At 38.7% G+C, this 25545-nt stretch overlaps 11 protein-coding genes across 11 annotated transcripts; 5 read left to right on the top strand and 6 right to left on the bottom strand.

Moving 5' to 3' along the window:
- Positions 1 to 100: 100 nt before the first annotated feature.
- Positions 101 to 5104, bottom strand: RPA190 (DNA-directed RNA polymerase I core subunit RPA190; the record flags this gene model as incomplete). The annotated part of the gene is made up of 1 exon (XM_002496585.1): positions 101 to 5104. The coding sequence occupies one exon, from the start codon at positions 5102 to 5104 to the stop codon at positions 101 to 103; it is 5004 nt and encodes a 1667-aa protein (XP_002496630.1).
- A 1095-nt stretch (positions 5105 to 6199) lies between these two features.
- RPA43 (DNA-directed RNA polymerase I subunit RPA43) lies at positions 6200 to 7081 on the top strand (the record flags this gene model as incomplete). Its single annotated transcript, XM_002496584.1, has 1 exon — positions 6200 to 7081. The coding sequence occupies one exon, from the start codon at positions 6200 to 6202 to the stop codon at positions 7079 to 7081; it is 882 nt and encodes a 293-aa protein (XP_002496629.1).
- A 134-nt stretch (positions 7082 to 7215) lies between these two features.
- Positions 7216 to 8034, top strand: MTW1 (MIND complex subunit MTW1; the record flags this gene model as incomplete). Its single annotated transcript, XM_002496583.1, has 1 exon — positions 7216 to 8034. One exon carries the CDS (start codon positions 7216 to 7218, stop codon positions 8032 to 8034), a length of 819 nt encoding a protein of 272 aa, XP_002496628.1.
- A 140-nt stretch (positions 8035 to 8174) lies between these two features.
- On the top strand, positions 8175 to 8654 carry UBC11 (putative E2 ubiquitin-protein ligase UBC11; the record flags this gene model as incomplete). The annotated part of the gene is made up of 1 exon (XM_002496582.1): positions 8175 to 8654. One exon carries the CDS (start codon positions 8175 to 8177, stop codon positions 8652 to 8654), a length of 480 nt encoding a protein of 159 aa, XP_002496627.1.
- A 195-nt stretch (positions 8655 to 8849) lies between these two features.
- ZYRO0D04444g (uncharacterized protein) lies at positions 8850 to 9905 on the bottom strand (the record flags this gene model as incomplete). Its single annotated transcript, XM_002496581.1, has 1 exon — positions 8850 to 9905. The coding sequence occupies one exon, from the start codon at positions 9903 to 9905 to the stop codon at positions 8850 to 8852; it is 1056 nt and encodes a 351-aa protein (XP_002496626.1).
- Positions 9906 to 10403: 498 nt separating this feature from the next.
- TEA1 (Tea1p) lies at positions 10404 to 12698 on the bottom strand (the record flags this gene model as incomplete). The annotated part of the gene is made up of 1 exon (XM_002496580.1): positions 10404 to 12698. One exon carries the CDS (start codon positions 12696 to 12698, stop codon positions 10404 to 10406), a length of 2295 nt encoding a protein of 764 aa, XP_002496625.1.
- A 343-nt stretch (positions 12699 to 13041) lies between these two features.
- Positions 13042 to 17091, bottom strand: KRE5 (Kre5p; the record flags this gene model as incomplete). The annotated part of the gene is made up of 1 exon (XM_002496579.1): positions 13042 to 17091. The coding sequence occupies one exon, from the start codon at positions 17089 to 17091 to the stop codon at positions 13042 to 13044; it is 4050 nt and encodes a 1349-aa protein (XP_002496624.1).
- Positions 17092 to 17434: 343 nt separating this feature from the next.
- Positions 17435 to 20305, top strand: ALA1 (alanine--tRNA ligase; the record flags this gene model as incomplete). Its single annotated transcript, XM_002496578.1, has 1 exon — positions 17435 to 20305. One exon carries the CDS (start codon positions 17435 to 17437, stop codon positions 20303 to 20305), a length of 2871 nt encoding a protein of 956 aa, XP_002496623.1.
- Positions 20306 to 20490: 185 nt separating this feature from the next.
- On the top strand, positions 20491 to 20997 carry POP5 (RNA-binding protein POP5; the record flags this gene model as incomplete). Its single annotated transcript, XM_002496577.1, has 1 exon — positions 20491 to 20997. One exon carries the CDS (start codon positions 20491 to 20493, stop codon positions 20995 to 20997), a length of 507 nt encoding a protein of 168 aa, XP_002496622.1.
- A 43-nt stretch (positions 20998 to 21040) lies between these two features.
- On the bottom strand, positions 21041 to 22384 carry PRP45 (mRNA splicing protein PRP45; the record flags this gene model as incomplete). Its single annotated transcript, XM_002496576.1, has 1 exon — positions 21041 to 22384. One exon carries the CDS (start codon positions 22382 to 22384, stop codon positions 21041 to 21043), a length of 1344 nt encoding a protein of 447 aa, XP_002496621.1.
- Positions 22385 to 22616: 232 nt separating this feature from the next.
- GIP4 (protein phosphatase regulator GIP4) lies at positions 22617 to 25376 on the bottom strand (the record flags this gene model as incomplete). The annotated part of the gene is made up of 1 exon (XM_002496575.1): positions 22617 to 25376. The coding sequence occupies one exon, from the start codon at positions 25374 to 25376 to the stop codon at positions 22617 to 22619; it is 2760 nt and encodes a 919-aa protein (XP_002496620.1).
- Between the last annotated feature and the right edge of the window lie 169 nt (positions 25377 to 25545).

Raw genomic sequence — 25545 nt, 5'->3', positions numbered from 1 at the left:
AGACTTCATTTTATTTTATTAATATATTAATTTTATAGAATACTACATTCTAGCTCATCATTCCATGATTTATTTTAAATATGAAAACTTTTTACCTTTATTATACAGAATTTGGAATCTTCGTCAAAACATCAAAAGCTCCCGTACCAACGTTATTCAACTTACCCAAAACGATTCTTGCAGATGGACTTTGCAATTTTTCACGATCATTGTCCAGAACGGCCTTGGTCAAAAACTGACATGTAGTTTCATAGGACATCTTCATGAATGAAGAAGTAGAGGTTTCCATACCTTGTCTATTGAATGCCAAATAGTTACCTTGTCTTGTCATTAAATCAGCAATTAAGTCCAAATGACGGAAAGAAACACTAATGGCGTAACGAGAAAACACATTGTTGATTTCGTAAACAATGGTATTTCTTGCCGCTTCCACACCGTAAGTGCGTAGAACAGCTGCAACATCGTTGGATCTTATACCATCCACATCAATGAACATTTCTTGATCCCACATTGCTTGGAAATTCACACCTTCCGTGGTCAACATACGCCTATCACCCACAGGTTCACCAGGAATACAACGGCTAATGTGAGGAACTTCTCTAATAACGGATTTTCTACAGATATCTTCCACAATATTGACCATCAACAATTTTTCAGTATCACCTGAAAGTTCTAATTTGAAGTTACACCATTGGCCATCTTCATCATCAAAATTGTACTTGGTAATGAATTTGTGTTCTGAGATAACAGCATGTTGACGATCACGTTGAGATTTACTCATGTTTTTGTTAGCCTCAGTCATGGCAGACTCGATAGAGTCTTCCTCTTCGTCCTTTTCGTCCTTCTCAGATTCGTTGTCAGATTCACCAGAATCCATATCAGAGTCAAGGCCCTCCTCATCAGATGACTTTTCGGCTTGTCTCATGGTTTCGATTTCATCTTCATCAGGTTCTTCATAAGAAACAGCTTGTTTGGTTTTTTGACGCGCTTCTTCCTCATCGTTGTCCTCATTACTACCACTAGTAGGACCCTCACCTGAACCCAATGCGGTTTGCGATTTAGGCACAGCAACACCAATATCGGGCATGGAAGTCTTCTTTTGTTTCTTGAGTTCCTTGACGATAGCCATTTCCAAATAGTACAAAAATTTCGTTGCAACGACGTTCTGCAATTCTTCCTTAGAAACATCGTACTCTTCACCGTATGCATCCTTACCGTAGAATTTCATGTGAACAGCGTAGGAACGAGCTGGGCTACCGTGTTCTGAAACACCTGTAGTTTCGGTAACAGTGACCTTGTCGACAACTTCAGAAAGCACAACCTTGGTAATGGATTTACAGAAGATACTAGCTTGGTCATCAGACACATGATTCCACACAGGTAGAGACATCTGAGGAGTCTTAATGGCAGCTGATGCTGTCATGACAATTTCTCTCATACGAGGAATACCTAAGGTAACGTTAGCAGCACCGTGACCAGCAAAATGGAAAGTATTCAAGGTCATTTGCGTGGAAGGTTCACCAACGGATTGAGCTGCAATGATACCAACAGCTTCACCAGGGTTAACCAAGGATCTCATGTATTTTAACTGCATCAGAGCTCTGAATTTCTTTTCATTTATACCAGAATGTAGTTTTAATTGCTTTGAATGAGAATCCAAAAAGCCCTCCAATTTGTCTTGGAACTTTTCAGAGACTGAACCCAAGTATTTTGCTGGGTTATATTTGGACAATACAGGATCATATTTATCTGAGTTCTTGTAATGTGGTTCTTTATCAATCTTCTTCCTACTCTTCAAAGCCTTCTTAGAGTATTTGAGGGCAGATTCTACGTCTAAGTGTTCGACTAGTGCAGAAGGATTGTATTTCCTCAATAACGCATCGTAGTTTTCTAGACAGAAGTCGAATTGAGTCATATGGGATTCTTTTGTAGTGTCCACCGCATCACCACCGTATAAGAATTGGACTAAAGTACCGTCACCATCCCTAACAGTGTTATCATAAGACACATGAATACCTTCTAATTGTTTAGTTAAACAACGTTGCAAGTAACCAGATCTAGAGGTTTTAACAGCGGTATCAATTAAACCTTCACGACCAGCCATACAGTGAAAGTAGTATTCCTGTGGCTTGATACCTGAGTAGAAACGGCCCTTGATATAACCACCAGCCATGGAGTCTGTTTCAAAAGGTTTGAATGATGGCAGTGTCTTACCACTAACCATTACAGGCACTCTTCTACCTTCTAGGGCTTGTTGACCTAACAAACACATAATTTGAGAAACATTAACGGTGGAACCTTTAGCACCAGATAAAGCCATGGCTTGCATGGAATTTTGAGGGAATTTCTTCATGGTACCCTTTGGAATCACAGTAGAGACCACTTTAGATGTAACTGAGTTAACCTTAGAAGATGTAACAGCGTCCAAAATACCTGATTTGTTATCATCACGTAAGATTTCTTCCAATCTTTTCAAAAGCTCAGGATCATTGGATGGTGTATCAGTTGGTAAATTGGTGACTTCAGCGGCAGCTTGACGACCAACATCGGTAGACGTCTTCAATAAATCCTTTCTATCCTTGTTACCTTCGGCTGTCAAACGTAAGTCATCCATACCACATGAGAAAGCGGTGTTTGTGATAAAGTTGGTGAATAGTCTACCAAGGACAGAGAGAACTTTTGCAGCAGTTTCCGGTCCATAGACTTCATGTAAAGAATGAACAATACCGTATTTAGAAGCACCATATTGAGATTTATCCAAAATACCACACAATAGTGCACCATCTTTGAAGATGACCTCGTTTTCAGTAGAACCTTGGCCCCAGTATTCATTCTTGATTTTGTTTTTGGACAGTAAATTAATACCTGGCATGTCGGCTGGCGTCACATTCATTATGACAGTAGTAATGATTTGTTTACCGGTCCACAATGGCACTGGCTTCATAACAGCTGGAGGTACAGTCACAATTTTTGGTCTTGTAGAATGACCATCCTCGGGTCTAATACAACCGTAGATGTATTGCTGGTATTGATCCCTTGTGAAGAAACTATCCTTGTTGGTCAACCAAACACCAGCAGAAATGTGATCTTGAATCAAACCTCTTAATGGTGAACCTGAAGTTGGTGTTAAATATTGAGAATCTGTGTTGGCCAAGTTGAATGCTTCAGATCTAGCATTTTCATTTTGAGGAAAGTGCATATTCATTTCATCACCATCAAAATCTGCGTTATAAGCACCAGTGTTGGCGTAGTGAAGACGTAAAGTCTTCTCACCAGGTAGAACTCTAACCTTATGACCCATCATAGAAGCTTTATGCAAAGTTGGTTGACGATTCATAATGACAATATCTCTATTTTTGATGTGACGGAAAACCTTCTTGTTCAAAGTGTGGGTAGCTGGGTTGGATGATGGTGTCAATAGTTGATTTGCCAAGGCATTACGCTGCTCTAAAGTCATACCAACCAATGAAACCAAACTACCGTCTTCATTTTGAATTTGGGTAGCACCTGGCCATTTATCAGGACCGTTAATTACCGCTTGACGTAACTCTGCAATATTATAAGAGGTAACTGGTTCTGGATAAGTCAATTTAGTTGCAAAAACTGGTGGAACACCAATTTCGTTAGTCTCAATGTTAGGGTCTGGAGAAATGACGGAACGAGCAGCATGGTTGACACGCTTACCCATCATGTGTTTTCTGAACAGACCTTCCTTCTTTTCTAGAGCTTGCTTGACACCTGGGATAGGGACCTTACCACCGGTACTTCCTTGTGCCTTTGTCGAATCAATAAAACTATTAACATCATTTTGAATAGTCACAAAGGCATTCATTAACCTGCTGAAAATTACTCTTCTATCCTCAACGGAAACTTTATCCTTTTGTAGATTTGACATCTCATCATTTAAATCTCTAATGAGTAAAGATGTAGTTAAAACCTTTGATAACAATTGATTTTGGGTATTTTCATGAACTTCTTCACCTAATTTAGAAGGAAGACGGAATCTGGTTGGTGGTACTAAAACGACTTCCATGAAGAATACATCCGGAGTTACAGATTTCCTTAAAAGGTTCGGTCTTGAGTGGAAAACATATTGTAAGATTTCTTGTTCCTTTTTGAAGAGCACCCTCATAATATTTCTCACTTCAGTCGATAAAATATAGGTAGAACCTGTCTTTGGTCTTGCAGAAGGGTTCTTACCAAGACTGAAAACTTCATCAACATCGTTAGCCTTTTCTTCACCGTCTAATTTGGCACTTTGTTGTTGTTTTTTAATCATATCTTGACGAATGACACCTTTAACACGGTTATTAGTTAATTGCTTATCTGTAAGGGCAGTTTCAAAGATTTTGGTGAATCCATCTTTTCTAAATTTTGGTGAAAACATACCACAGTTATCACATTTAGCTCTACTGAGTAATCTTCTATGGAAGTCGTGTATCACCTTCTTACGTTCCTCATTGGTAATAATGGTGAAAACACCCTTATGACTAGCTTTACCTTCAGAAATCGCCTTGGCAATTGCAACGTCCACGAATTCCTTACGCTTTTGTAATAATTCCTTTAGCATAGCAGAAGAAGCATCTTTCAAAGATTTTTTAGCAGGTGTTTCAGAAGTGTTATTGTCCTCAACTGCTTCATCGTTATCATCTTCATCATCGCTACCACCCTGTAAGTCACCTACACGTAACTGATCTAATTGGTAGGATTCTTCTACAAGACCATATTGCAACAATCTTAATTTACATGCAAATCGGTTAACTTCAATAGATCTCAGACGGAAACGATGACAATAAAGACAGGAACTTCTCAGATAAATGTAAAGTTGACTGAAAAAAAGCGGATTATAACAAGGTACCGGTAATTCAATATGACCTTGATGACCTGGACAAAACTTTTCGTCTAAACCACATGTAGCACAAAGGTTACGTAAAAATGCACCAAGTGCTAAGTCATAAAGACCACCAGAAATTGGATGACCTAAGTTATCTAAAACCGTTGGATTCGTAATTTGTTTTGCTGAAAGATTACGAATTTCCTCAGCGGAAAAAACGTTAAAGTCTACAGAACTAATTTCTGACCCAACTGGCTTGGAAATATCCATTGTAAAAGTGTTGAATGCAGAGACTCCAAAGAGAAAGATCGCAAGCCAAAGGGGACTAGGTCTAGTTCCTTATTTCCTTTATATATACTCTGTCGATATAATATAATACAGACTGTTATGCATATTGAAAAGATCGAGATGAGATGAGATGAGATGAGATTAGATGGGATGAGGTGAAAATGGACGAACAAAAAAATTTTCAAATCATTACTGACGGGCACGTCTGTGTCACTGTATACGGGGTAATAAACTTTAAAAATAAAAAATATTTCAAGATATTAAGATATTACAAAAAAAAAAAAAGAAGGATTTTTGATCTTTTCAGTAAAAAGTTTCACGTTTGCCGCTTTTTCAAGGTTTCTAATTCTGAGGATCCATTACGAGATGCTTTCATTCAGAATTTTTTTTTTTTTTTTTTGTGATAATGCGTAATGTTCGTACCCTTGGAACTTATTCTTTGTATATTGCTTGTATTTTAAAAGATAAATTGGCTATCTGTTATAGCGTTGTCAATCTAAATGCATAAATTGCGAATCGGTTTCTGAACCACTGTAATTGAATTTTGGAAGTTCCGCAACTAGTTTTGTATTTTATTTCACGTCGCGCTTTTAAACGTCAGTGTGTCGCCCATCCGAATAGTAAATATATATTTTTTTAAAATGGAATAGCGATTTCTCAGAAATGGATAACCTCAGTATTGTAAGATTTTTGTAGCTCTATAACAATGAGTTCTACTGCAAAGTACTCGTATTATTTATTTCCCATCTATTGTACATTAAATCTTGAAATTTTGGAAATAAACTAGAAGAATACCTATATATATAAAAGAAAGAAAAAAAAAAAAAGATGCAAGAGATGCCAAATTCTCAAAATGCAAGGAACAGGCACTAAACGCACCCACAAGTTTTTTGGAGTATCTTGTAAGTTGATATCCACCAAAGAGCTTTCGGGGTCATGTGAGTCGAACTTTGACATTTTTTCTGATATGAAAAATTTCAAAGCTCATCTCAGCTCATCTCATCTCGAGGTCATTAGTAGAAAGACTAGTATTGGCGCTTGTTCTTCTCACTAAATATTCCAATCCAATTCATTGCAATGAGCTCGAAGAGATCTTATGAAAGTGTTCAAGCCGCTAGATTTGTCAGAGAGCACAAGAAACAAGTTAAAAACCCAATAAATGAAGAAGATGGAATCTCTAACTGTATAATACGTGTTGCGCAATCACTTTACGTCTCATTAGCCCCCAGATACCAACAGCACCCTGAACAAGGTATTATGAAACAACATTTAAATCCAATGGTTATGAAATACAACAGTCAAGTTAATGGTATGGTACTTGGTTATGACAATTTACGTATTTTAGATGCAGATCCATTAAACGATGAAAATGCACCAAACAAAATGGTTAAGTTAACTGCAGATACACCATTTGGTTTTACATGGTGTGATGTGAATCTTTACGTGTGGCAACCGCAAGTTGGTGACATAATTGAAGGATGGATCTTTATTCAATCTGCATCTCATATTGGTCTTTTGATTCACGATGCCTTCAATGCATCCATTAAGAAAAATAATATCCCTATGGATTGGACATTTGTTGATGAAGAAGATAACAACAGTCGAGAACAAAGCCAAGAGGATACTCAGAAATTTAGATCTTTGGGACATTGGGTCGATCAAGATGGTGGTAGAATTGATGGTAAACTGAAATTCAAGGTGAAGAGTGTCTACACATCTGGTAGAGTTGTTTCAGTGGAAGGTACACTATTGGAACAACCAGATCAAGGTGATGGTTCACAGGCGCAAAATTTACCAGTAGTATCAAATAAAAAGGTGACATTTGATGACGAAGTCTCTACTGGAAACAGGGAGAGCCATAAGGATTTAGAATTGCCTAAGATGAAAGAAGATAATGGCGAAGAAATTGTATATGAGAGGGATTCGGATAGCGATTCCAGTTCTTCAGATAGTGATTAGTGTATAATATACTCTGTTTGTATTACTGTGCTTCTGCATCTATGCTATATCGGAGCGAGATGAATTAAACATTACATAAAAAAGGGAAGTAGAAGAGAGGGAAAAGCCTAAAGGAAAGGTCTTGGCTATCCATTATGGCTGCTCCTACCATGAAATCGACGTCAATATTGACGGAACACCTTCAATATCCGGCTATTTCTCTTGTTGACGATATAATAAATGCAGTTAATGAGGTGATGTACAAATGCACAGCTGCAATGGAGAAGTATTTGATGGAGAAGAGTATTGTTGGTGGTAGGGATCACAGTGAAGAAATAAAGATTGGAATTGCCAAGTTGGAAAGTATATTAGAACAGTCTGTGGATAAAAATTTTGATAAATTAGAACTCTACGTATTGAGAAACGTTTTGAGAATACCGCAAGAGCTGTTAGATGCAAACGTGTTTAGACTGGCGTACCAACGAAATTTAATTATTCCATCACAGAGTGAAAGTGAATTGAGTCGGTTACAATTGGAGGAGAAAGCTAAACAAGTAGAAAATGCGCTACGAATAAATCAAGAATTGAAAACAAGGATAACCAAGGCTAAAACTATAAAGCAAAGGATTGGTAAATTTAAAGAACTAGTGCTAGCTGCTTTCAAAACTCATAATGATGATTCTCCTGAATTTCAACAAATTGTGGAATCTTTGACTCCGCTAGATGATTCTTTAAAATTACTGACGTTGCAATTGAAACAATTATACCTGGATTCAGAGGAGAAGGTCTCCATGGATCTTGTTCAAACTACCCATCAAACTCTTGAAGATTCTGGTCATCTAAGAGCTCATTACATCGATAGGGAAACGAATAGAATTTTGGGGCCAGTGGGGGAGAATACCGAATCGCCAACACCGGAGGAGCCAATAGTGAGCTCACCGGATCTGGAATCGCTGAAACGATTGACAACCTGAATACCTTTCTCTTTACTACTATCTCTTTTCACGTGACCTCATCTCACCCATTATTTACCGTTGGATCAAAAGCAGGAAAGTTCACAAAGTTAACTAACTACAACTACAAACTACAAAGAAAAGCGTCAATTCCCACCCAGATGGCGAAGCAAGTTCATATTCCAGAGGGCCACAGTGTGGTCAAACGCTTACAAAGTGAATTAGTACAACTAATGATGTCACCCACGCCAGGATTAAGTGCATTCCCCAATAACGAAGATGATCTTAGAGATTGGTCAGGAATGATCGTAGGGCCCGAGGGAACACCTTACGAATCATTAAAATTTAAAATTTCATTGCATTTCCCTGATAGTTACCCTTATGTTCCACCAAAGGTTAAATTTATTTCACCAATGTGGCATCCAAATGTTGACATGAGTGGTAATATATGCTTAGACATTTTAAAAGACCAGTGGTCAGCAGTTTATAACGTACAGACAATTTTACTCTCTTTACAATCTCTATTTGAAGAACCTAATAATAGTTCACCATTAAATGCGGTAGCGGCAGAATTATGGGACAAAGACATGGTTGAATATAAAAAAAGACTACTTAGTCGATATGAAGAACCAGAAGAATGAAATAATAATAATAAAAAAAAAAAAACAAAAAATAAAACATATACATACACATATATATATATATGACCCAAATCCGATAATAGTATAACAAAAAATTGTTATGAATGAGAAATACTAAATTAGTGAAAAAATAACCGTAATGTAAAAAAAAAAAAAATCCCCGTTTAAAACCCAATGCAATAAGAATAATAAAGATTACAAGAACTTCCTGAAATCACTATCATTTAACCATCCGACCTTCTCAAAGGCAGCATAAAGCCTTGAAGCCTTATTGACATCAATTCTACATGCCTTTTGGGCATCCGTACGTCTGAATGGCAATCCTTGTTTTAACCTGTGAACTTTCTCTAGGAAAAGACGACGCTTAGAATCCAAATAAAGATCACATGGTAACCTCAGTATCTGTGATAGTACCAACTCTGCAGGATGCAATTGATGACGAAGTGGATCATGCGACAAGTCCATCGGTGAGCCCTTCCATTCTACCTTTAACGATTTGCTGTTGTTCTCTGGCAGGGTCTTATAAGGATCAGGCGAATAGTCAGGCAATTTTTCCCATGACATATTAGGAACGTATTGTGGTATACCTGAGACTGCAGTTGCTGAAGCTAAAGGCGAGCCTAACGGCTGTGCAGTTCTGCGACGACGCTGTGGTGTTGAAGGTCTCTTTGGTACTTGTAATTCATCAGAATAATCATCATCATCATCCTGAGTGTCCGATAGCAACATTTCATGCCTACGCATAAATCTGCGGGTCCTGTTAAAATTCTGTGCACTTCTTTCCTGATGGTCTAAAGACTTCTTAGTATTATACCTTCTGGTACGTGGTTGCGTAGCATGGGGGCTAAAGATTCTATATTCCCCCAAAAAATTCGAATGCGCATACCTATACCTCTTTGGCGAGAGTCCTGGAACCCACGATAATTGAACTTTGATAGAATCACTGTCGTCTTCGTCTTCATCCTCTTCCTCTCTCAAATCATCGGGTAATGCAGAAATTTTGTAATGATGGCTATCAAATTTGGGTGAAAGTGGTGGTGATGGTATTGGATGCTCTCCATTGCTGCCATTACCACTCGAAAGTACGCTATCTATTGATGTAGAAGGGTTTACACCACCGATATTGTTATTACGGTTACCATTTGTAGCTGCTAGAACTTGCTGGTGCAATTGGGAGAGCAATCTTTCGTTAGCTTTCCCTAGCATAGACCCCAATTGGGCATGCTCTGGCTGTGGCGAATAAAACTCCATTATTATCGAAATACAATCTCTAATGATTAATAGTTTAACTAGTAAGCAATTGCAAATGGATGAGATGAGATGAGATGAGATGAGATACGCTCTCTATTTATAATCCATGAGTGAAAATGCGATGCGATGTGATTTGCACGATGGCTCATCGCAGGGAGCGTCTTTTTTTTCTCTCCGTGAGAAAAAGAAACGATAGAAAGAGTTCCGGAGAAATAATGGAAACGCTCGCACAAAGCGATGAGGTAGATAATGGGAGTATGTCACTCGTAGGCAATATGTGTTTGCTAGCAGTTAAGCAATGGCATACAGAGCTTCTACAGTGCTGAATTGCCCGTGAGCGTTTGTTTCAGGTCAATTGACCTCGTAGTTGTTGAGATATCCTCAATAGAGCGGTTCTTCCTTCCGCATCCCATAGCATATGCTCACAAAGGGTCAACGTCGCATGTGATGACGACAATAACAATAATAATGACTTTAAGAGTGTGAGACTAGCGTTCTTCACAGCAGCACATCTCCTAGGCCGAACAGTTCTTTAATCATGTCGTCAATTTCATTACTCAGCGTAAAATCGTGGATGTAGCTGGAGTTACAGACCTGATTGACGGTCTGTTTCTCCTGTTCCGAATTGTACTTGGCATCCTCCTGTAGTCTCTTTGGTAAACCGAACTGCGGTGACATGTGATAGTGGAAGACGTTTGAGAAGAACCCCAGCTGTTCAAGCCTTTTAGTGCATTGAGGCGAATGGTCACATTGTGGTGTATGTGGGGGTCTTGCTGAAAATTTAGTTCCTGCACCTACACTACCAACTTCTGCATAGCATGTCAGTTTGATCAAGGAATTGATTGCCAGTAGACAAGTGTATAACTGACATAGACTAGCCTTTTGGAATCCGCCAAATTTAATTCTAAATCCGTCAAACAGCATCTTAACGTCGTCTACCAATTCGCCAACCACGGTTTTAGATTCTTCACAGTCTTCGATAAATGGTTTGTTAAAAGTTAGGAGAACGATATAGTACAGGTACCAGAAGTAAGAGATTGTTGGATCTGTAGATATGTCATGATCTCTTAATTTTTCCTTCGACCATTTTAAAAAATCAGGCAGTAATTGTCTCCAGTTGAAAACTTTCAAATTAAATCTAATCAGATGGGCAACTTTGTGTTTCGTCTCCAAAGTTTCAATGAAAATTTGGGTTGTGAAAATTTGTACTATTCTCGATAAAATAATCATGTTTTTCAATGGTAATGAAACTTGTAAAACATGTTGACTTGCAAATCTAAAATCTTCTACACCCTCAATTTCTGGTAATTCGTCGGACTCAGGTATGGTAGAGTTACTAACGCTTAATGAAGTTGTTCTACCCAAAAGCAAAGAAATTAAATGATCTGCAACGAAACACCCCCAATAAATTCTTGATCTGATTCTCAATTCACTTTTAGTCAATTTAGTACGGCCCGTAACGATATCATCGTCTGCAGTAATCCAAACTTCAGGATCTAATTGGAATCCCATATCATATCCAACTCTAATGGCTAGACCTGAGAAGTACCATGCTAACTGAGTATCACCTTTCCCCAATTCATAGAATGCTAAACAGAATAGGGCTTGTACTGTAGTAATTCTCGCAACACTATGGTCATCGAAGACTAGCTTCAAAAGTGCAGTCTTTGACCTTTCGTAATACTCCTCTGACATAGGTTGCAAATCACTACTAAGACGCGATCCGACCGCACACATGGCATAGATCAACTCTACGGAGCAATAAGGAGAACCTCTGTAGTTGTTTTTAGCATGATTGAAAAACCCATAAAGGAAACTTTCTCTGTGTAAAAAGATGAAATGACCAGGGTAGAGCCATCTGTAAAAATTTGATAATGATTTCAGAATTTTGGGATCATTATTCAAAGAATTTTGGTTTAACCCATCACCTGAAGGTCTTACAATTACCGTTTTCTTTAAATCTGATATCCGTTCATCACTGATTGTTTTATCTAGCGCGGCTGTAATTGACATTTCATTTTGGGAAGATGAAGATGAAGTTGAAGAACCTAAAGCCATCATGGCAGGCGCCGCCGCCAAGTTGGTAAAGGATTGAGATTTCGTATCATCAGGGTAAAGAGATCCTTTGTGGAAGGTTTTCTTCTTCTTTTTTTCAGGAGGTTCAGTTGGTAGCTCTGGTGTCACTGTGTTTCTCTTTGTACCAGCAAATTCTAATAGTGCCCTCATAGAATCTGTTTCCTCATCCACAATAGGATCTGTCTCCATACTGGCAGCGGGTCTATTATTAAAATTACTATTATCACTATTTGAGGGCGCTGACATAAACCCAGATACGATATCATCCAACATTAAATTCTTTCTCAAATCTGAATCCTCTGGACATGCTCTTTCCACTAAATCTTTAAAAGAATTTTCCAAATATGCAATATGTGATTCCAATGATTTGACATATGACGCTGAATACCTTTTTTTTCTTAAATCTTCACCATTTATATTGCAAGTTAACTTTAGTTTAATGCAGTTACCACAGGGGAAGTTTAAATCACATTTTTTTCTTCTTCTCCGACAATTTGAACATGCTAATCGTTTAGTTCCCGGGGGTAATTGAACTTGTTGTTGTTGTTGCTGGGACTGAGCTTGAAACTGAGGTTGTTGTTGCTGTTGCTGTTGTGGAACTTGTATTGGAGAGGGTTGGTGCTGGCTAAAAAGGTTTAAGCCCTGGTGAGTCCCTGCATTATTTTCTATGGTTTCCTGCTTTACAACATTATTCAAATCAAAGTCGATCGAACACATAACGCAACAGCGTGTAAACTATTCAGGCGGGAATAATTCAATGCGACAATGAGGAAAATAATCAAGGGTCAGCAGTAATAGCCAAGTGTAACGGTAAAAGGCCCTTAAAGACTTTTTTTTTTTTGTTATTATTATTATTGTTCTTATTTCATTCTATTATTTCATTCTGTCGGAAGAACGAATTTTTTCAATTTTTTTCAACTATACGCCGTGGAAGAAGGAAAAAAAAAAAAAGGAAGCGATGAGCTGCAGAGATGAGGAACGCTTTGACGTAGGAATCGAAAGGCTTCATTTGGTTTCCCGTTTCGTTATCTCCATTCTCTCTAATTTACTTCCAGTGTGCTCACAACTCATCGTGCATGAGATCTATTGTTTCTCTAGTACCTTCTTGTTTAATCCCCGGATTTTCATCAGTAGCGAAACCAGCGGTCTCCTCTTTAGCTGCTAGTTTTTGAAAGTTCGTTAGCCAGGCGTTAACCGAATTTTGGTTCTTCGTATTCAGAAATACTATTGTAGAACTGCTTAAGGTGCGGATTGGTACTTCTTCTTGAGCGTCGTTAATTAGATCCTGATCAATTTTTGCGAGGGAAAGTACGTCTGCAGATAACCTTTGGTAATGAATTCTTAATTTGTTACCGCCATTATATTCACGCAATTGTTGTAGATTGACCACAAATGCCGGATGCACAGAATGGAATTTCAAATTTCGATCGCCAAGACGTTGGGCCCAGTAATGAGTTTCCCAGTAGCCGTGACCGACCATTTTGTACATTGCAAAGGGTAACTTGGTCTTTACCTTTTCGTTTAACTTGAAAGGATCAGGTAGTTGGGAAATTGAAGGATCCATGTAGATAATTCGAGAAACTGATTGTGGGAATAAGAGGTCGAGAAATAGAATTTTGTAGGCATCCATTCTTCGTTCCAAAAACCTTTGAGGCCTTAACCATGGCGGCCATTCATATTTCACAAGTTCGATGTTTCCATCCAGTTTTGGATCTAAATTGATGACATCAATAAATTTTCTTAAGGATTGAGAAATAAATGGCTGATCTAACAACCAAAATTTGACGCCCATATAACCATGCTGTGGGCTGTGTAGGATGTGCAAAACCATTTTTTGGTACTCCTGCTCAAATGAATGCTCGTTTTTTGGAATAGTGAAAATATTGATAACACTTTCTTCTACTGTAATTTTGGCCACTTCATCTACCTTTTGCAATTTTACATATGTCACCACTGGATTTAAACTTGTGACATTTACAGATTCCATTGGCATGTAATCGGCACGAGCATCTGAAGAGAAGGAAACTACCTTGTACCGAGGATCACAACTCTTGATTGTGAAATTGGAACCTAGTTTGGGAACTATAAATTGACCATATCCAAATGTCATCATAGTAACGGTTTTATCTACGGATTTTCCGGTACTATCAACTAGCTCTAGGCATACGTTTCCCAAACCATCGATTATTCCTTCACTTACTGGCTGTCTCTCATCGAAGGCATGAACTTCAACTAAGTATCCACCAACGTTCTTATTATCATTCAACACAAAATTTCGCGGGACCTCCACTGCCACATCGAATTTAGATTCAATATCAGTTAATTTGCCGCCAAGTTCATCCGGGAAATTGGGCACATAAATTCTGTCAATAGGCATAAATTTGAGATCTGCAGTAGGGTAAATGACAATTTTTACATTGAGAAAAGGCAGCTGTTGTATGTCAGTGATTAGGGAAAGAAGTCTTTGGGACCTTTCCTCTAGTGGATCTATGACGAGAACAACATCAATAGGTTTGTCTCCGTCATTGCTGCTTTCAAAAATGGTAAAATTGTTTACCTGTAAAATTTCAGACATGTCAAATCTTGAGAGCGTGCTTTCGGTCGTGAATACTGGACCATTTCCATAAAGCTCTGTCCCCTGATAGAACATTTTTGTTAGAGTTGCAGAAATGTTTTCCATGAATTCCGGATCGATTTTGTTGCTTGTTACCCCAGGTAGAATTGTTTCTAATGCTTCCAAGGCATCAATGGTTCGTTGAGCTTCTCTTTTAATAGTTGTTTCAAACAATTTGATTTGTGGGATTTCATTTTCCTCGAAATGAATAAATCTTCCGTTAATTAGCATAAAGGACTTGGCGGAAAGAAACTCAGGTTTCAAGTCGACTAGCCAGCTTTGTAGAACATTTCGATTTAACTCATTGGTGGAGATTACACGAGCAGATTTCTTGATCAACGATTTCAACTCTTTAAGGAAAGATGGTTTAGATGAGATCTTCTTTAAAATCTTCCAATTGGATTCAAGTGCTCCAGAATGGATTATCCTGAACTTAACACCAACAAACTTTATTCCAATTAAATTGTGTAACCTTTTTAACGCCTGTAAAGTGTTAAAGTCATCCACAAGAGTGATAGTATGCAACAGGTTGTATTCCTTGCCTTTAACATATTCTAAAATTCTTTCATCCCATACTTGTAAAGCCGAGTTATCCAACGTAGTGTAAGTAGAATCTGCAAAATAATCCGGCGTGTATTTCATATGTCTAGTTTCGGAAGACTTCATATGTAGAACCCCTCTCACGTCTATGATCGGTTGCGCCTTTTCGCCATCGTGCCTAATGTACTTTCTCAACTCTCTTTTTAAGTAGCCTACATCTTTCTTGATAGTCTTAGCAATTAAATAATGCCAAGTGTTTTTTCTGAAAGGATAGATTTCCCCATTGATAATAATCGATGTTTCATTAATTTGAAGGTTTCTTAGAAGTTTAGCAACTCCTGGTGTATTGGTATAATCAGAGGAAATTGTACGACCTCTAATTAATTCATTTCCCAAGAAATCTTCTAATTCCAACAAATCTCTGTCTTTCAATTCGTAGATTTTTCTAATAATGTCATCAGAAGCTCCGGTGTTGAGCGGCAATAATCCTATTCTTTGGGGGTAACCTTGAGTGATAACACCAATTGCACGTTTGAGACCATCTAGAGCTAATTTAGTATCCGGATCTTCCAAATTGTTGAAATCGATCACGAAGATCAACTCGTTCCAGTTGTGTCTATATTCCGGTATTTCACCAAATTTAGATTTTTCAAAGAATTTGTTAATATCAGTTGTGAGTTCTCTGTACTGGTCGTCTATTTCGATATCGTTGAAATATATGACACTTTCAGAGAACCCGGAAATTCTATGCAGATCTACCTTGATAGGTTGCGATTGCTGTAAATTGGGGATAGAGATTTGTGAAAACTTTGTTATGAGATCTTTGGCAGTTACCAAAGTTGATTTTGAGTACATTTTAACCAGACCCGATAATAGCTGTTTCAATCTGCGATACTCTGATTCTAGGGCATTAAGCAATGTATATTGGTCAAGTGAGGAGAATCTCCAATTTTCACCGTTGATGAAAAGTCCAAGCAATTTATGATCCACACCAGATTCGGTCAGATTTGTATTACTGTCCATAATAGCCTCTGTATTGTTCTTCATGGTGATTAATTCAGGAACCAACAGCGGAAAATTGTTGATAATCCCTCTTGCATAGTCCAGCGTAGAGTTAAAGTCTTTGCTGGAGTTGTACTTCTGTGCAATTAAGTGAGCCACTTTTAGATCAAGATCGCTTAACTGATTCGTTGTAGGGTTAATTAGGCCATATTTCGATTTGTCAAATTGATGAGGAACCCCTAGATGATCTATCGGTAAAACATCAATATTACTTTTCCCATCGCGAATACTCAGTTCCACTGGGAAGGGCCCAATCTCTGTATCATTCCTTACATGGCAGGTAGACCTCCATATAAATCTCAGTTTACCGGTCTCCGTAGCTTCAGAATACAAATTTCTGTTGAATTCTTCAAAAGTGGCTTCGTCATCATCTGGGCATCCATAGAAATACACTATAGGGGCCTCTGGATTATTGCCAATGATCACGTCGTTAACCGCCACCACTGCCTCATCTGGCATCTGGGCCTGTTTCTTCAACTCTCCAGATTTCAAGTAGAATACATCGTCAGAGTGGTCATACCTTTTATTATTCAACACAAAATATGTTTCACTCTTTAAATGGTCGTAGCTACTGGGAAAAGGAAGTCCCATTGGGTACCATTGACAATACAGCGGCATCAACGAGGCTAAGTCTAGCTCCCCCAGTTCGGACAAACGAGCACTAACCACTTCACAAAGATTCGCAACAGGTGTATCCTCTAAGTCCTCATCCAACTGCATTACTAGTGGGTATACTGTTGCCAGGATACCTTTTTTATCACCTCGAAATAGGTGTTGAGCAATCGTCCATATTTTAAACCTCTCAGAAACACTAGCGGACTGTAAAGAAACTGACAGGCATACTACAGTTTTGAGCACTGTCAAAAAGACAATTCCCGCCGTTATCAACTTCATTGGACTTCCAAGCCTTTCGCAATACTCAGTTTCTTATCATATCATCTGAAGTTCAGAGGTCCTTTAGTACGCGTGTTCACATATTTTTTTCATCCTTTGTCTCGAGAAGATGAGATGAGAAAGAAACCAATACTAAAAAGTAGAAATACTGAAGATAGTATTGGAACTTTGGCGCTCTTAGGGTTAATTTTAGAGCTTGAGAAGTAGACAGGATAATATCTACGACAGGCTTCTGGTTAGAGACGCTTTTTTATAGTAAAAGATTTTTTTCAAAACGTTTGGTTCCAGGTCGTTGTATACAAGCAGAATAATTTCAAGAAATTTCAGGACTTTACATTCTCAGATGACTATTGGTGATAGGGAGAAGTGGACTGCCACTAATGTGCGTAAGGCTTTTCTAGATTTTTTCAAATCCAAGGACCATAAATTTGTTGCATCATCACCAGTGGTTCCTTACGATGATCCAACACTTTTGTTTGCCAATGCTGGTATGAATCAGTACAAGCCAATCTTTCTGGGTACTGTGGATCCGTCCTCTGATTTTTACCATTTGAAACGTGCATACAACTCTCAAAAATGTATTAGAGCCGGTGGTAAGCACAACGATTTAGAAGATGTAGGTAAGGATTCTTATCACCACACTTTTTTTGAAATGTTGGGTAATTGGTCCTTTGGTGATTATTTCAAGCAAGGTGCAATTTCCTACGCTTGGGAATTGTTGACTAAAGTTTACGGTTTACCTGCAGACAGACTATATGTTACTTATTTCGAAGGTGATCCAAAAAATGGATTAGAAGCTGATATGGAAGCCTTTGAATTATGGAAGTCTGTCGGTGTGGACGAAAGTCATATTTTGCCTGGTAATGCTGAGGATAATTTCTGGGAAATGGGTGATCAGGGCCCCTGTGGACCTTGTTCTGAAATTCATTTCGACAGAATTGGTGGTAGAAATGCTGCTTCTTTGGTCAACATGGATGATCCCGATGTTTTGGAAGTTTGGAACCTTGTGTTTATGCAATTCAACAGAGAACAAGATGGTAGTTTAAAACCATTGCCAGCAAAACACATCGATACCGGTATGGGATTCGAAAGAGTGGTTTCCATTTTACAAGATTACAGATCGAATTACGACACTGATGTTTTCACACCGCTATTTGCACGTATTCATGAGGTCACCGGCGTGAGACCATATGCTGGTAAATTTGGTGCTGAAGATACTGATGGTATAGATACCGCTTATAGAGTTTTGGCTGATCACGTTCGTACTTTGGTGTTCGCAATTGCTGATGGTGGTGTACCAAATAATGAAGGTAGAGGCTACGTCTTGAGACGTATTTTAAGAAGAGGTGCTCGTTTCGCTCGTAAATACATGAACTATCCAATTGGGGATTTCTTTTCCAGATTGGTGCCAACTTTGATTTCTCAAGTTCAAGATATCTTCCCTGAAGTTGCTAAGGATCCATCCTACTTGTTCGAAATTTTGAACGAAGAAGAAGTTTCATTTGCCAAGACCTTGGACCGTGGTGAAAGATTATTCGAAAAATACGCTGACGCTGCTACTAGCTCAGGTAAAAAGACCTTAGACGGGTTACAAGTCTGGAGATTGTACGATACTTACGGTTTCCCAGTGGATTTGACTGAATTGATGGCTGAAGAAAAGGGCTTGACTATCGATGGTCCAGGCTTTGAAAAGGCCAAGCAAGAATCTTATGAAGCTTCTAAGAGAGGTGGTAAAAAAGATGGTGCTGAAGTTTTGAAATTAAACGTTCATGAAATCTCCGAATTGAACGGTGAAAACGTGCCTAAGACTAAGGATGAATACAAATACGGCATGGAAAATGTGGATTCCACCATTTTGAAATTGCACGATGGTACCAAGTTCGTCAACGAAATCTCTGAACCTGGTAAGAAATATGGTGTTATTCTAGACAAGACTTGTTTCTACGCAGAACAAGGTGGTCAAGAATACGACACCGGTAAACTTGTCATCGACGATGTCGCTGAATTCAACGTGGAAAATGTGCAATTGTACAATGGGTTCGTCTTCCACACTGGTTCGTTACTTGAAGGAAAATTGTCGGTTGGTAATAAAATTATTGCATCTTATGATGAATTGCGTCGTTTCCCAATCAAGAACAACCACACTGGTACTCACATTTTAAACTTCGCCCTAAGAGAAGTTTTGGGCAATGATATTGAACAAAAAGGTTCTCTCGTGGCTCCAGAGAAGCTCAGATTCGATTTCTCTCACAAAAAAGGTATGGCTGCTGATGAGATTCTCAAAGTGGAAGATATTTGTAACAAACAAATAAAAGAGAACATGTCTGTTTATTACAAGGATGTACCCCTTACTGATGCTAAAAGTATCTATGGTGTTCGTGCTGTCTTTGGTGAAACTTATCCAGACCCTGTTCGTGTGGTTTCCGTGGGTAAATCAGTGGATGATTTATTGGCTAACCCATCTAATGAAGAATGGTCCAAATATTCTGTAGAGTTTTGCGGTGGTACACACGTCGTTAAGACTGGGGACATTAAAGTTTTCGTTATCTTGGAAGAAAGTGGTATCGCCAAGGGTATCAGACGTATCGTTGCCGTGACCGGTTCAGAAGCCTATGAAGCTCAAAGAATTGCCAACGAATTCGACAAAGAATTAAATGCTGTTGATAGATTGCCATTCTCACCCCTAAAGGAAAAGAAATTGAAAGAATTGAGTGTCAAATTGGGTCAATTGTCTATTTCAGTAGTATCCAAGCAAGAACTAAAGACCAAATTTGCCAAGATCGAAAAAGTGGTCAAGGATGAGATCAAAACTAGAGCCAAACAAGAGTCTAAGAAGACCTTGGATGAAGTCAAGGAATATTTCGCCAAGAATGAAAACTCCCAATTTTTGGCAAAGTTCGTTGACATTCCTACAAACGCTAAGGCTATCACAGAAGCTGTTAACTATGTGAAATCCTCTGCTAAGGATAAGTCTATTTATTTGTTCACAGGTAACGATCCTGAGGGCAAAATTGCCCACGGTTGCTACATCTCAGATGCTGCACTATCTAAGGGCATTGACGGATCAACTGTTGCTAAGCAGGTTTCTGGTATCATTGGTGGAAAAGCTGGTGGTAGAGGTAACGTTTTCCAAGGTATGGGGGACAAACCAACCGCTGCCGGAGATGCTGTCGCCGAGGTGGAGAAACTTTTCAAAGAAAAATTGCAGCTTTGAATAAAATCCTTGTTTGACGTGCTTAGGATCAATAAATAGTGTTTGTATAATTTTAATATTACTTCGTCTTCATCATTATTGTAGTGACATTTTTTGCCAAGCTCATCGCATAGTGAAAAATTTCATTGCTCGATGAAGAGAAGCACTTTGATTTATTGAGAAGTATAAGACCCAGATGGCTTGATATGGTTCGTTTAAAGACTCGATACATCCTTTTTGAAGTGCTGTATCCATGTGATACACCTCAAGCTAAACAATCTAGTGAATCAAGGGCTATTAATACCGGTATACTACTGCGGCATCACAGAGTGTCACCATCTCAAATCAGTGCCAAGACCATTGCACAGGAGGTACGACGTTCCTTGCAAACCAATTTTGGTGATTATGGGTTAGGTAAAGCTGGATCATTACTTCAAGTAAAATACTTTTCCAATAGAACTTCTACTGGTATAATCAGATGCCATCGGGAGGATACAGATCTTGTGCTCATGGCACTATGCCTCACAAATAGAATTGGTGAAGTGGATTCTTTAATATTGAATGCCGTCAAAGTCAGTGGGACGATTAAAAAAGTGGAACAGTATGCCATCAGACGTTCTCAAAGGTTTTTAGCTGCGGTGCAGAGAAATGATAAGGATATCTTGGATGATTTTACCAACGTAACTGCTAATGAAGAGGATCAAGATGATTGAAATTTGATTTTAACTAAATACGTTATTTTTAAAAATATCTTTATTATAGATCGTCTTTCTTTGACAATCCATATTCTTTATGCTCTTCCTTCTCTTTATCCGCATCATTATTATCAGTAGCAGCGGTAAATTCAATCGGTTTAGTCTGACCAGCAGACATGGATGCTTCATCTTCAACATCTTTGTCCAATTTATTTAAATTAGCTCTGTACGATGATCCTAATTGTGAAAAAAGAGGGTTATCGTAAACTTGCCCTTCACCTCTCTTTGCCTGTGTATTAGCGCCTTTAGTGAATAGTCTTGAATCATAATGTGCTCCTGAAGAATTTGTCGACTTGGCGGCACCTAATACAACTTTTTCTGATACTTCCCTTCCTTGAGAATATGCCAGTTCTCTTAAACGATCAGCAGTGCTCATCTTTGATTTTCTTATATCTCTTTCCAGTTCTTCTCGTCTTGACTTCCTAATGGCTTCACGGTGGGTTGCCTCGTTGTTATATCCATCGTCAATAGCTCTGTGACTTCTCTTGTTTCTTTGACGTGATCTCTCTTCTCTAGCTTTTTGAGCCAAAATCCTCAGCTTCTCTCCCTTCTCTCTATTTTCATCTTCTGCAATTTGTTTCTTGGCTTCTGCTTTCAACTTGAGTTCCTGTCTAGCCTTTCGATCTGCCATTTCTAGTGCCGCAGATAGCTGCGAAAATCCATCGTTAATTTCATGAGCTTGCATTTTATCTTTATTGTATCTACCGTCCATTGCTAACCTTTTATCAATACCAATAGTGTAACCATTAGGATTTTTCCAACTAGAAATAGCAGGAGGTATTTTCCACATATCTTTTTCCTCTTTGCTCACTTTTTTAGCGGTTTCCACTGAATCAGTCTTGTGGAAGATTGGTGTCATTGGTTCATCAACAGGTGGTGCAACTACTTTCTTTGCCCTATGGGCATTTGGTTGTAACGGATCCTTAGCATGTTCAATCACTTTCAATTTCCTATTAGACTTACCACCAGTACTGTGGACTAAAATTTCCTGGGTGTTTTCAAGTGCCCTCTGGTTATTTCTAATGGTGGCTGCTTCAGGCTGTGTATTTTTCAGTAAAATCTGTTCAAATATTCCTTTAGTACGTCGATAAGTCTCGTCAATTTCATTTTGAGATGGTAAGGGTATCTGCAGGCCAAAATCTTTTTGACGGATCGGTACAAAATCTTGAAACTTCAGATTATTAGTAATAGCAGAATCGAACACCGATCGTTCAATATCCTGTTCATCCTTCTGATGTGTTAAGGCCCGAACAGCCAATTCCTTATTCTTTTGCTCTGCATTAAAGTTATCCTCTGGGACGCTTTGGGAATGTTTTGGTGCTGGTAGTAAGGATGTAAAAGACATGGTCTTCAGAAGACTATTGATCCTCTATATGGATATATTTTCACACCATCCCATCCAAGAGTGCAAGCGATGAGTTAAGTTTGAGCTCCTTTATGTTCCAAGAGGCGATATGGCGATGAAAAATGTACTATGCAGATAAAATAACAAAAAAAAAAAACCTATAAAAAGTCTACTTGCTTCGATTCATAATACATTATGTACTTTTTTTTTTTCTTTATTAATCTATTTCATTTTATTTCAATTTTTCACGTAATATAGAGGCAAACCTGTGAGAAACAGATTCCTTTTGTGGTGGGGGGGCTAGTTCATCAAAGGTAGTAACCATCGAATTTCTTTTGTTAGTAGGTTCCTTGCCGTTCTCCTCACGAAGACTTGTTCTAAATGCCATACCTTCTTGACGAAGTCTAAATTTTTGACTCAAATACTGCGGAGGGGGTGGCGGATAATGCAGAACTGCCGGCTTTCTGTACCATCCTCTCCTTGTTGGTCTAGTAAGTTCATCTTCAGTCATGGGTCCCACACCTGCGAACCGTACTTTCTTTTGCACAGAGTGCGCATCATCTGCTTCTTGGGCAGACATACTTTCGGCCCCGTGATATGAAGACTGCTCGCTTCGAGCCTGTTGTGGTTCTGCTGATTGCTCCCTTTCCTCTGATTCTTCTTTTTCTAAAGGTTCCTGCCCTGATTCCTCTGGTTTCTTTATTAATGGTAAACCATTCTGCTCATCCGCTACTTTATGGTCGAAATACTTGTGGTGTTCGTATGGTAATTGTTGCCCATGTTTCTCTTCTTGTTGTCCTTGAGGCTGTTCTTTTTCCTGTTGTTTATCGCCAGATGGTGTCTCCTGTTCCTGCTGCTGTTGCGTTCGTTTTTGAGGACTAGATAGACCATTGGGTGATGATTCCTCGCCGTTTTGTTCCTCATGCTGTCTCTTACGTTCATGACCTCCACCTGAACCAATGCTTAGTTCTTCCATTTCAGGTAAAGGTGAAGTCTCGGAAGTGCTTTTAAAACCCTGTCTACTGGAGGTTGGTGGATTACCAGTAAGAGTCGGTGTTCGAGTTTTCCTTGTAGTTTGCTGCATTTTCCTGCCATTTGGACTTCCAGAAATATTCGAGGACCCATTTATACTTCTGCTTCTTGTCAACTGAGCGAAACTATCCTGTATTCTCTTTTGGTTAACTGTAGCATGTGCTTGTAAAGAAGTGGAACGAGACGGTAGGGCGACTTTACGATTAGTATTTGTATCCTCATCGTGACCAGACTGTAGAGAGGATGAACGAGGTCTTCCATTGGCAGTTCTATTCGCCAGGGGTGACCGTGGTGTACATTTTTGATCGCCAGCATTCTTCATCGGAACTGAACCAGCCACTCTACTATCTGCTAATGAATTCTTTCCTGATATTTGAGGTGATCCTGAGTGGGAAGTCGGTGAAGATATTCTAATATCGACAATAGAACTTCTCCTTGATAATTGAGGTGAACTTATATTTGGACCCCTCGCACTTGGTTTATCTACAGAATTGGCTGGACTCATCTTCAATGGTGAAACTTTGCCAGGAGAACTAATATTACTCGAAGTAGAGGGAGATGTCGGTGTACTCAACCTTTTACTATGGCTCCTTCTAATCGTGCTACCAGTACGACTAAGTCCACCGGCCGCTGAAGGAGTAACATCGGGACTTAGTCTATTCGTCCTCTGTTGCATCTCCGCTTGATTCAATTTATCCACAGCCAATCTTTCTTGTAACATGTTAGACAGTTGTTCCTCATTTAGACTTGCTAATTTTTCATGAGAATCGTGATTGTTATCAACGAATTTCCATACTTCTAACCACGAAGTAATTGATTGCAAAGTGTTCCTCAAGATTGGAGTCACCTTACAAATGGAATTCGCAAAAATTTCCGGTACAGTGTTAGCCGTTACACTAATGTTTAAGTTTGGATTGGAACAACTATCCAAGATGGCTAGGATAGTACCCGTAACATGACGCTTTGGTTCATTACAAATGGAATCAATTTTATCTAAGATTTCGTTGTAGGCATAGACATTTTCGCTAGACAGCTGAGACCTTAGACTGTAGAAATAATCTCTATTGGGTAGCCACAACTGTCTTGTCAGATTAACCATGACATCCAATACACAGATTATTCGATAAATGTAAGAATACAATCTATGCACTGAAAATTCCCAGTGTGGTAGTTCTTTCAAATTCGCAACTGCTGGGCTTCTATTGTTGTAAGCCTTCTGTAATTGGTTGAAATAAGTTCTAATCACGGGGAAAACTTTCTCATTAATATTTGATAAGAACTTTGTCAACACTTGACTTTGTAGTTTTCTCAATGATTTAAAAGATGTATCTTGTTCTCTGTCGTTTATTAGAACTGCCCAATCTAAACAAAGTTCCATCTCAAATGGCCTCAAAATATCATCAATTGCTCCATAATTCAGTGGAAGCACTTTGCCAGGGAAATCTGCAGGTCTTTTAGAAGCTCTTTCCATGGAAACGTGTTTCAATTTCTTCTCATAAATATCAAGAGCATTTTGGGATATTGCCTGGAGACATCCCATGAGCTTCCATTGTAAATTAGAATTGTAGACGTTCTCCCTCAACTGAGATAAATCTACCACAAACGGTGCAAAATCCACGTCGTATTCCACACCGAAAGGTGAAAGTGGTGGATTAACTTCATTCAGTTTAGTAAGTTTGAATTCACTCAATAAAGTAAACCTTTTCCTCAAAACAGGATGAATATTAAATACAGGACCTTCGCACAGCGAAAGCACGTAATTGATTAATGGTATAATCGTCTTTCCAGCGTCTTGTCTTTTTTCTAAGTTTTTTTCAAGAACTTCCAATAATCTGATGGCTTCTGAAAGCCTTAAAATGGCTGATCTGTATTGAATAATTCTCACATCATAAATGTCTAAATGCTGAGCTCCCTTAACCTTGGCAAGACGTGTTGCGTGAGCAGCTGCTACTGCAAACATAATAATATCTGTTTAATCAGTCGAAAGGTCTCAACGTAAGCGAATATATCCGACCCACTCTTTGATGACTCCCAAACGGTATCTTGCGTTCTGGAGGAAAATTCCACCACCCTTTAGTGAAAATAACGGCAAGACTAATAATTTAACTTACGTTAACTCAATCTTGGTA

This window comes from Zygosaccharomyces rouxii (assembly GCF_000026365.1).
Source record: "Zygosaccharomyces rouxii strain CBS732 chromosome D complete sequence".
NCBI classification, from domain to species: Eukaryota; Fungi; Ascomycota; class Saccharomycetes; order Saccharomycetales; family Saccharomycetaceae; genus Zygosaccharomyces; species Zygosaccharomyces rouxii.
The sequence above is the reverse complement of the archived record's forward strand: the minus strand, read 5'-3'. Positions and strand labels throughout refer to the sequence as shown.